The 12,095-nt window shown below is 40.2% G+C and overlaps 2 protein-coding genes across 5 annotated transcripts in view; one reads left to right on the top strand and one right to left on the bottom strand.

The window, feature by feature from the left end:
• Positions 1–12,095, bottom strand: part of tmem117 (transmembrane protein 117) — a 46,746-nt gene that overhangs the window by 30,338 nt on the left and 4,313 nt on the right. The gene's annotated exons all lie outside the window — the stretch shown is intronic.
• LOC146704881 (P2Y purinoceptor 1-like) lies at positions 259–3,919 on the top strand. 3 transcript variants are annotated; one of them, XR_014921229.1, is made up of 4 exons: positions 1,620–1,787; positions 1,941–2,024; positions 2,112–2,290; positions 2,377–2,434. XR_014921229.1 is itself a non-coding variant. In XM_085462332.1 (2 exons), the coding sequence occupies exons 1-2, from the start codon at positions 485–487 to the stop codon at positions 3,363–3,365; spliced, it is 1,035 nt and encodes a 344-aa protein (XP_085318458.1). In that variant the 5' UTR covers positions 259–484; the 3' UTR covers positions 3,366–3,919. The 3 variants fall into 3 exon arrangements, 1 of the variants encoding a protein (XP_085318458.1); XR_014921228.1 differs by having other exon boundaries at positions 1,620–2,024; XM_085462332.1 differs by lacking the exons at positions 1,620–1,787; positions 1,941–2,024; positions 2,112–2,290 and adding an exon at positions 259–530 and having other exon boundaries at positions 2,377–3,919.

The raw sequence follows: 12,095 nt of genomic DNA, 5'->3' as shown, positions 1-12,095 counted from the left end.
ATCTTTGGGACATAAAACATTACACCAGTATTTTGTGCTTTATTTTTCATTACAAATAGGCGCATCATCTACTATTAGCCATCATCTGACAGTTTCCTTCCTAAGTCATTTCTATTAAATGCTAAATCTGTGTCTGCAGGGTCCTCTCTGTCTTTATGGTCTCCAGTCTCCACCTCTATTTGATATTTCGGGGAAGTGCTCGGGTTACAAAATCATAATCCACTCACAGGTCACACAGACAGTAAACACTAACAGAAGTCAGCAATCAATCATCCACTGGCACACGTGGACAAGCAATTACGCCTGATATTTAAACAGTACTTCTGTTTAATCCTCTTTTTGTTGTGTTGTGCGGATGTACAGATACACAGACACACACACACAGCACAGATAAAGCAGCAGCGCACCGATAGCTCCAGTCACATGGGAAACAAACAATTGGTGGTGAAGCATTGAAGCCAGCTTGAGATGTGATCCCTCCATCATGACACAGCTCTTAAAAAGGGACAGTACTGCACCAAGTAAAGAAGGTAAGATCAAATCTCAACTTCAAATACTTTCATTAGTTAGTTTATTGTAAATGAACCTATAAAACTTAACATTAAGCTTCTGAGTGAAAAGTAGTTGTTGACATAATTAGTAAATGGTAAATGGAGCAGTACTTATATAGTGCCCTGCAATTTAATCCAAGCACTCAGGAGCAAAAGAAGATTCCCAGTTTGATTCTGGAAGGAGAAACAAATTCTTTTTTTTTTTGGTTTTTCAAATTAAACATGCAAAGCTTCCTGCTGTGGAAACAATTTATTACTTACATGTACAGTATACCAGTGTGACGAATGTTTCACTGTCATTTACGTATTTTAAATAACCAAAGCAGACATTTTTCTGTTCTCCCTTTCAGAGGGTGCTAAGATGTGAATTATTAAAGGTCTGCTCACCTGAGCAAAATGAATGTTTGATCTCTGATTAAGTGCAAACATCGGCCGACATGGTGGAGGGAACAGATCAACAGTCCCCTTAGGTTTCATTGCTCACAGCAGACAATCAAGCACTCACTTCCTGGACACACTGGTGATGCTCAGAGATTATAGAGACAGTAGTGTAAATACAGAGAGCCCTGAGAGAGTGGGGAAACATCTTACTTTAAGTACTCAGCAGAGTCAGTGAAACAAATGATAACATCTGACTTGGGGGGAAAAAAAAAACTATTGAATACAAAAATGCAGTATTTTGAATGCAGTCTTAAAATACAGAATAAGAATGACATAAAACATTAAAGTGTGTCCGTGTAAATATAGTGCTAGAATGAGGCAAGAGGGGCAACACCATTTCTTGACCATTAACATCGATTTCAAAGGCTACAAGAAGATTTCAAGAACCCCACTGCTGTACCTGGAAAACCACAATTTTACATTTGTGAACACACAAAATGCGATTTCATGAGATGAGATTCAGTTTGATGCAAAAACACACTGTAGAATAGAGACGGATATTAATAATAACTCATTTTTAAATGCAAAGTGGTCTATAAACAGGGGTGCACATAAGTGGTCCGCAGGCGCGCCTGCGCTGTCAAGATAAAAGACGTGCACCAGATAAGAAGTTGCAACGCGCGTTTGCGTACATAAGATTTTCTGGAGGAGGACAAACATTTGTTCAGAACTCTTAAAGATGTCGAAGAAGCTCCTTTAAGCAATTACTTTGGTGTTCCTCCACCTCCAAAGAGATGTCAGAAGGAGTCCGAACCGCAAAAGAAGCACGTATTCTCGGAAAAGTGGTTGCAGGAGGTGAGCTGGCTTCAAACCAATGATGAACGCACAGAGATGTGGTGCAGAATATGCCGTAAAAATCCCACTCTAGCGGACAAAAACAGTGCCTTTTATATGTACGCAAGCGCGCGTTGCAACTTCTTATCTGGTGCGCGTCTTTTATTTTGACAGCGCATGCGCACCTGCGGACCACTTATCTGCACCCCGTCTATAAACACATAGAGAGTGAAAAGAAGTAAAGAAGAGTGCATCATGGTAAGACCCAAACAGCCTATTGCAATGCAAAATTAAAATATGGTATCTTGTTAATTAATCAACTTTTTTCCTATAACACAAATGCAGGCTTATCAGACTTTGGTTGGATCTAGTTTCACATCAAACAGATGTGTGAGCTGTCTCCAATTTGTCACCAACTTCTCAGCAATAGAGCAAATTACTCTTCAAATGTCCAAACATTCATATGACAGACAAAGCAGCTCTAAGGCTACGTTCGGTAAATTAGACATCCAACTATCCTCATGGTAATGTTGACCACTCACATTAGTTTAAGCCAACCTTTCAAAACTACTGTAGTAAAAACTAACAACTTCCTGTCCTTAAATCCCAGACGAGCTTCTCGTGTTCCTGAACCAGTCAACAGAATTCTGCAACCATTTTGAGGACAGCTATTGGTATTGCTACATCGTGCTGGTGCTCTTTGCTTTCACTGTTCCGGTGGGACTGCTGGGAAACCTAGTAGTGCTCATCAACCACACCTGCTTTAGGAAAACCTCAAGCTCCAGCAACATTTTCCTGCTTAACCTGACTCTGTGTGACTCGGGGTGGATCCTCACACTGCCCTTCTCCCTCTACATTACCTTGAGGAGGCCCCACATCACAAACATACAGATCTTCTGTCAGTTCAAGAAGTCCTTCTTCAACATCAACATATATGGCAGCATCCTCTTCCTGACTCTAATCAGTTTCGACCGCTTCGTTGGCACAGTGCACCCGATCAGTTCTCTTCGTTGGTGGAATGCGGGTAAAGCCAAACTGTGCTCCTTCTGCGTGTGGGTGCTGGTCGTCCTTAGCTCCATTCCTGACTTATTTCTAACTTTTTCTATTCAGCCCACAGAAAATGTCACTGTGTGTGTGGACCAGATCCAGGATCCTTTTTACTATGTCAGAACAGCCATCATTATCAGAACAACAATAGGCTTCCTGCTGCCGTTCACTGTCATGCTTGCTTTTTACACCATGACGGTTCGAGTTTTGAGGCGTCTCCCAAGAGGTCAAAGCAACCGAGCGAGAGGAAAGCCCCTACATCTCCTTACTGCCGCCATACTCGTCTTTGTGGTCTCCTTTCTGCCCTACCACACTATGGCCACCACCATGGTATTCATGAGGATTTCTAACCTGGTGACCCCCTCCAACACCAATGTACTCTATGCTTGCTATGAGTTTTCTGAAGCCATGTGCAGTGTAAGCAGCTGCCTGGACCCAGTGCTGTATATTCTGGCAGGTGAACAATTCCAGAGGAAGTTCCTGGCATGGAAAAGAGGCCAATACAGGAGGTTCTGCTGCAGAGCCAGCAGGAGGATTGGGGTAATTGAGTGATTTGCTGGAGACAGTTTATGGCTAGTTACCTTAACTTGCCTTGGTTCAAATAAGGTCCTGGCATGGTACTAGGATAATGTTGGCGCTATGCATTCCTTTGCAGACCCAGTCATTTAGAGCCAGTGGCAAAAATATATAGAACAACCTTAGTGGCAATTATGGCCTAATGGCCCCCAGAGGATACAAAGCATAACAACCAGGTCTGTAGTATAGTAGCACTAAGTGTTAAAAACAATGTATAGTCAACACACTAACTCCAGTTCAAACAATCAGCATTTTACCATAAGCGCCTCCACAAATGGACAAAAGTGCTAGAGCAAGAATCCAGCTTCCCTGTTGCTACAGTGCCAGTGGCAGATATGATATAATAGTATAATTATCCTGGCCTGTCTGCTACTGAATCTACTGTGTAAGAGGAATGAAAAAGTATAGTGCTGTGACTGACCATCTGGGATCAATGCAACAACACAGCAAGATTGCATTATTGTCTATTCTATATTACATAAACATTTGGTTAAGATGAAAATAAATCAGATTAATCAATAAATCTTCTGTGGCCTTATCCTTGTTTGTGCATTGAAGATGTGCCTATTAAAATCTGTGCACAGCTAACGTCACACTCACTGATAACACAAGCTTGAGTTTTGCTTATATAATGTATGAGAGTCATACAGGTGACAAATTATTTTCCAAAGACCTGAATAAAAGGTTCTTTAAGTACCTCATCCTCCAAGACCGTTGGCAAATAATAGCACAATCTATTTTGTGTCCACAGAATTTCTTAATATTACTAGTGTGCCAAGTCTAAATCACTGGCTTAAGGATATTATACCACGACCAAGTCTTTCAATTTTCCTTTACTTTAAGCAGATTTTATTTGTTGCTTTACATCAAAGTATTTCAGTTTCCTTGTTTTGGTGGCAGTGAGTCTTTTACTCATAACAAATTCACCAATGTGGAAGTTTTCCACATTGGTGAATTTGGCCACAACTTCCCTGTTGGCAACACGGAATGCCACAAACACAACAACCAGCTGATCCGAGCAGAGGTGGGCAGAGTGTAAACAGGTAATCCACGACTTGCTGTGACAATAAAACAAGATTATTTTTAAACTGCATTGTCATATTACATTATGATAGTAAGAACTCTGTAACTGCGCATAACAAAAAATACCGAAATCTGTTTATGTTTCGTGAAAAGAAAAATTATATATACACATCGGCCAAATATTGGTATCAATCTTAAAAATCCAGTCTCCGTTAATCTTTTTTCTGTACGTTCACACCTCAAAGCACAAATTAGTGTCTGTGAGTCCACACTGCATAGTACACTACTAATTTAAAACATCAGACCAGTCAAGTCTGCTTATCAGAACTTGACTCATTTTTGAATAGATGTTTAGCCTGCTATGCTTTTCATAGCATGACAATCACGTGAATTGTGTTATTTATCAAATGTTCACCCCACACTGACTATCAGAGTCTATTAAAGAGGAGCATCAAAGCTGATCTGACAGCTTGTGGTTGCCAAACACACTCTATGTCACCCGACCCTTAAGATTTTAACAATCCCTATATGACGTTCAGGTTCTGACTTCAGCCTGTATCAAAACAGAAAGGCTCAGGTAAATTAAATATAATCCTGTTAGACGCTTGTTATTCGTTAGTTATGGTGCCCGTACCTGTTCAAATATTTTGACTGTATTGCAGAGAAGTGGATGCTACCATGGAAAATGTGATCATCATCAACAATGTACCATCCATACTGATACCTGAACTACACAATGCACAGTCTTTGTATTGCAAACATTGCTCTGTATTCAAGTCATCTATTCATACACATTATACTGTAAACTGTGAGGGTTTGCATATAATGCATATGCACTTTCATCTATTTTAGGTTTCAGTATGCAGCACTATTGCATCTTGTTTTGATTCCAAACCTCAGAACAATCCTGCCCCCTTAGGGATCTAAGAGTAAAAAAACAGAACACAAAAAACAACAACAAAAAAACAGAACAGAAACCCTGAGTTTCCTCTCTATCTGCAGTTGAGCATGTGAACAGGACCAAACCCATTCATCACATTGCTTATTTGCCAAGCTGTGGCAACACTGTGAGGCAGGGTGGGGGGGTGGGGGGTGTTTGTTGAAGCAGCTACGGCTACTAATGTCCCCAGAGCTGAGCACCTCTGTAACTAAGCATATGGATAATAAATCAGAGGTGGGAAGGTGACAAAAGAACTCCCTCCACTGGGAGACTGCAGAAAATAGAGCCGAGACATAGAGAGCTGGCAACTAGGCCAGTGTACCACTGTACCTGTTCCAGTAAGCAGTGTGGAAGTCTAGTTTTGTTATTTATGGCTTGGCTCTGAAGTCATACATTTCAGGTAAATAAGCAATTTCCTCTTGGCTGGTTTCCTTTGTTTGCTTGCTCTTTGTGTCTTTGTCTCCCTCTGCTGTTCAATTACTTGTCAGTTTTTGATTTTTTAATTCTTGATCTGTAGTTTCATGTGATATTCCAGATAATTTTTGAGGTTTGTATATCAACACAAGATAAAAGGCAAATTTCCCTTCACAACCAACAAAAAGGTTATGTTATTATCTCATAAAGGAAAGGTACGCTTCCAAATACGATTTCCTTTTCTCCACTACGCCTGCTGCTTGTCATGTAGTAGGAGGTGCAAGAGCCAGAATCCTGGGGAAATAACTTGTGTTACGTTTTTAGCTGACACACGCTTAGCTATGTCCAAGAGCTAGGAAAACACTAACTGAATTTCTCATGAAAATGGTGAGACTGAACCAAAGCAATGATTCTAAAAAACATTCCGTAGAGAGGTGCTGATGGTGATCAAGCTTTAAAACCTGTGTGCATTTAACCTTTCCTGGAGCCTAAGGTAGCACATTTATTTTTGTTCACACCTAAATTTACAATGACAGGGAAGTCAGGGAAACTGACTGCAACAAAAATTCACTTCAACAATTCATTATTTCGGAAAGACTTCCTGCTCACGACTGTAGCACATCATCTAAGAGACAAATGCACGGGCAATAAAATATCGCATAGCTACATACATATAAATATAACACACAGAGCCTCCTATCCTGCCACCCACACATTGACTCCTACACAGACTCAGTTCACTTTGACCTGCGGCCACATAATGCTGTACATAAGCCATGTCAGCCTTTGCTTGCCACAGTAATAACTCATGACAGAACCCAGATGGCATCCTGCAGGCTACAATCATCAAGACTAGAGAAAAGGGGATGAGAGGCACTCCAGCAACAGAGCAGCCAACAACACATCTCACAGTTTCTCTCTCTCTCTCACACACACACACACACACACACACACACACACACACACACACACACACACACACACACACACACACACACACACACACACGACAGATGTCTGTGACCATAGTTTCTCTCTCTCTCACACACACACACACACACACACACACACACACACACACACACACACACACACACACACACACACACACACACACACACACACACACACACACAGATGTCTGTGACCATAGGAGGACAACTCTCACATTACTTACTATTTTTTAAGAGCTAATCACAATATCTGGAGCCTTAAATGACTCATTCAGGTGGATAAGAGAAGTCATAGCTTGATTGAATGTAAGTGTCTGTAATAACATGCAAAGTAGGATCTAATCCAGTTAGGACAGTGCTCCACATGAATTAACATTACCCTTCACTTTGCCTTTTGGAATTCACAAAGCCTCAGAGAGAAATAGGTGAATATTTTATGCTAATATGGTCACTGAGGCAGCATTAAAGAGATGGGCAGTGTCATTTTCTGCAAAGTCAAAATTGACAAAATAGACGGCTGCATTTATACTAACCTAAACTAAATGTTAAATTTTAGCTGTACTTTTTAAAAACAATCTTCCTTCTTCACATTATTTCACCTGTAACACACTTATTAGAGCCCGACTGACAGGCTAATATTAGCAATTTAGCCATATATCGGTATCGGCATTTATAATAGCTATACCCATATAGTTACGTGGCTTTGCGTGACTGAGACTTGGAACACTGGGTCTGGCTCTAACAATTATTTCATTAGGAACTCATTGACATGAAACCCAGAGAACCCAGTATGACCCAAGATTTCATACAAATGTGTAATGACAGCCAGTCTTGCCTTGAATGACCAGAAGTCATTGGCTAGCACCCACTCGATTAGAGAGCAAACATAGCCTTGAGAGGCTGAATGGAGCAGGATAGGTTGTTCCTTGAGCCTCAAATGTCAACTTAAAAATCACACAAGTCACTCATCAAAGAGCGTTTATTCACTGTGGAAACACTGCAGTGCACCCATGCCTAACCCGTATAGCAACACGAATGAAAACTAGTTCAAATAAAGTGTTATGCAGCAACTGGATTAAAAACTGTAAGTTTCTGAGAGGGGACATAATATATATATTGTGACAAATACCGCACAAAAAGAGGAAGGCTGTGGGTGCAATTCACAGCAAAACATTTTCTAGGCCATGATAAATTATAAATGATGCAGGGGATGTGTCACCTTTCAAAACCGATGTCAGCTTCCAGGCCTGAGACACATTTCTATAAAGTTAGGCATGAAACTGCAAACAGTGTCAGAACTTTAGCTCTGGTTCAAGGGAACAAGAAGACACCCTCTTCTAAATGTGGATACAGGAAAAAACAAAAAAAACTTTCAGTCTGCCACTCCAAAGTGCTTTTTTTTTTTAAAGATGCTCAGACCTTTGCATGGATTGTGTTCCTACCCAGAAGCATTCCCACTGGCTCCCTACGTATCAGAGGATAGAAGAGATAGTAGACTGATATCTGCACAATGTTAGTGGGGGATATCACGATGAGCAGTAAGTGGGCCATGTGGGCCTGTGTGGCAGACTTATAATGGATGATAGATTTTATTGTGGGCCTGCTTCTGTAGTGCTTCTCTTATGCTCTACCTGTGTTTGTGATTGCATAACCGCTCCACTGAAATGTTGTGCATGGCATATCTCGCCTCTCCAACTCTCAGCCTCACTCAGACACACGCACAAACACACATCCGTGCATGTGCTTGCAAAATATCGCCGCTCTCTCACACTTACAGACACACACGCCCGCACACAGAAGTCCAAACCATCTGTTCAGAAGCTTGTTGAAGTGCATTAGTTGCACCTGGCTATGAATGAGCTGCACTCCTCTCCTACATACCTTAGAGCGAATGCAATTGCATTGACCCCGATACAGATCCACCGGGCCCTAGTGTAAAACCTGACATAAAACTGACTGAACTACATGCACACCTACTGTACATTACCATTATGAATCATGGAACTGACAAAATGCTGGTGGTGTAACACACCAAGAGTCTGGAGCTTCCACAACACTCCAGAACTGGAAAAATATTTTGTGTCAATGTGATTTTAAAATGATGTACAAATCCCAGTTTGAGCACTATGTGAATTATGAAAATAGTTATATAGTGGATTTATTTGTATGCAAACAGATACACCCGAGTCCCCTGTAGGTTCTTTTCCATCATCATGCTGCCTGTAGCCACCTGATTGTGCAGGACATATTGTGACGCCATCATGCTGCTTAGCAATTGTCCAATAACAAACTAAAATCACAGACCAAGAAAATACTGTAGCATAAACATGTAATAGTTTGGGAACAAAATATCACAAAACTTACTTTTTAAAAAGCAACTTCGTTCCGATGAAGAAGTTAGAACTGCTAAACATTTTCTGACTGAAGTCTTGTATGAACGTTGGAAATGCTTTCGGAGTGCCAAATGCACAATGAATAAAATTTGATTAACCCGACTGTAATGAAATGGCAGCGCGCATTTTAAAATCTGCTGTTTTGGGGAGCAGTCTGACACTTAACCTCCGTTACATCCAGTAAATGTAACACGCTGGCTTTGCCAGTCTGTTAAAGTGAAGGCACTCTCTGGTGATGAGAGTCAGTGGGTATTTCCCTAACTCACAAGGATTTTCTTAATACAGCCAAGCAGATGAACAAAAATCAGGACAATTTACTTTATCCTCCATTCCTAATCCCGACCAAACTGGTCATGTGGTTAGATAGAAGGATGAATAGACCCTTTAAATTTTTTCCTTTATTAATCTGGTGGACAATATAAGTACTGCAGATGGACCTAAAGAACACATTTACAATTAATTTTAAAACCTCCTTTTTACAATGTTTTGAAATTGAAATTGTTGTACTGATATTTAGATTAATAAAAATTAAACAAGAAAGAAAAAGCAATGAGATTTTGCATACAGAAGTGAATGGCTGGAAGACTCTTCAGCTATCAGGCCTCTCTACTGTGGGACCAGCTCCCAGTTTGGATTCCAGAGACAGATGCCCTCTCTACTTTTAAGATTAGGCTTAAATTTTCCCTTTTTGATAAAGCTTATAGTTAGGGTTGCATCAGGTGACACTGGACCCTTTTGTTGCATTTAATCATTAGTTACTTTTAAACTCTGGCTCTCTCTCACAGCATGTCTTTTGTCACCGATCGCAGCAGATGGCAGCCCCTGGTTCTGGCTGAGTGTTCTTCCTGTTAAAAGGGAGTTTTTCCTTCCCATTGTCACCAAGTGCTTGCTCATAGGGTTTGTGATATGTAATAATGCAGGGTCTTTACCTTACAACATAAAACACCTCAAGTCAACCGATACTGGATACTGGTACAATAGATATATATATATATATATATATATATATATATATATATATATATATATATATAGAGAGAGAGAGAGAGAGAGATAGACAACAAGAAATACCCCAGAAGATGAAAATGAAACCGTGAAAAAAACAAAACAAAGAAAGAAATATTTCATCTTAACCCTAATGTGATGATCAGAGTAGGGACTAAAGTGCCACTTCTTGGGTAGGTGCTCTACAGTCTCATGTCTCACACATGTAAGCATTGCCTATGTGAGTCAATTAGTCAGTACTCTTGATGGGTGTCTATTCGTTAATGCAACTCCATGCAGTTCAGACTTGTTGTACTGAAAGTGTGTATGAGGTTGTAGTGATCAGTGTTCATTTCACAGCCTAGTGAGTACACACGTCTGAAAGGGGTTTAATTTGCCACATTGTTGATGGTCTATACACGCAAGCGCACAGTGACACTAAGCTATAATTTAGAACCTCTGAGCAATAAGCTAGCTAGTTTTATCATCTTAAACCAAATGAAAATCCATTCTTTTATCTTTTCACCGTGAACACATCACTGTGGCTGATCAAGAAGTAGTTGCAGCAACCCAACTTCCTATAACAAAACTTGCATTTATTTAGATATGGGCATTTATACCCACCAATGATAGATGAGCCCAGAAAATCCAAAATATGTAAATTTACGCATCATGTTAAGGCCTTTTGTTAAGGCTTTAAAAATGCAATTATTATATGTATTATATACTATATATGATATTTTATATTTTGCAATGAATAAATATTACATGTTCTATTTCAGACAAACATTTATTTAAATCATATCAAATTACCTTTTTATTTTCTCAGTCTAGTAATGGAGTCCTAACCCAAAAGAAAGAAAAAAAAACCCATTAGACTCTAAGTATAAAAACCCTCCAATTTATTCAGTGATTGCAAGTGAAGAGACAATTTTGCTATTACTAGATCTAATAACTCCCCACTTGCTCCACTTCCCGTCTTATAGGAAGGACTCTGCATTTGCTGAAACTGTCATGTCATCATGGACTCTCAGTTTTCTATTTATGTTCAGAGAAGATGATCACTTCGAGCACCCGCCACCACTCTGTGCCGTCTAATTATAGTCGGTAACGGTTCATCCAAGAAGATAAACCAGCGTGCCCAATAATATCCGGCACTAAGTGACTTGTGAAGTGAGCAGGAAATGAAACGTGTGAGTTCAACTGGAAGCACTGCGCAGTTCATAAAAGTGAAGGGAGGATGACAATGGAGTCACAGCCGTTATAAAGGAGAGTGACTAGGAGGAAGCCGAGCGAGCAACAGAGTGATACAAGTGTCATACGAACAGATGAAAAAAAAGCCAGGTTGGTGAAAAAGAAGAGGAAATGTATCAAAGAGGTGTGAGAGCTGACTAACATGTTCCGCTGCAGAGCTTCTCAACCTGTCACAGCAGGAAAAACACAGCTCGAAGTAACAACATAAAGAGTTCTGCTATTATAGTCTATCATATTTGAACAAAGCCTTCATTAGTGTTAATGCATTCGTATGCCGACACCACCTGAACTTTCTTGCAGTGACAAACCCTTAGTCTTTCACTTGAGACAGTTTGACTGGCATGAAAAACTACAGCCCTGTTCTAGTAAAACAGCTCTATTAAACGGGGAACTTTACTGATATCACACATCAAAATCTGAATACAGATTTTGAGAACAACTACTGCATCTGTGGGGGGGAAAAGAAAATTGATTTGGGTCAGTTATCAGTCCTATCCTGACTCAAAAGGCTGGATCGGATATTGTGACAATTTGCTGATATATATAAAGCTAATCTATTGAATTCACTTCCATGTTGCTCTCCGTTTATTATACCACACAGCAGTGCACCAGCTGCTACTGGTAAAGCTAATACAGCATGGAGGAGGCTAACAGCTGAACGCCAGCAGTTTGGAAGCATTTCATACTGATTACTCCAACAGCTTCTCTTTGGTTGTTTACAATAAATTTTAGTTGACTGTAAACT

The sequence above is a fragment of the Copadichromis virginalis genome, linkage group LG7 (assembly GCF_057382275.1).
Source record: "Copadichromis virginalis isolate Kocher_CV1m ecotype Utaka linkage group LG7, C_Virginalis_male_GT1.1, whole genome shotgun sequence".
NCBI classification, from domain to species: Eukaryota; Metazoa; Chordata; class Actinopteri; order Cichliformes; family Cichlidae; genus Copadichromis; species Copadichromis virginalis.
The sequence above is the reverse complement of the archived record's forward strand: the minus strand, read 5'-3'. Positions and strand labels throughout refer to the sequence as shown.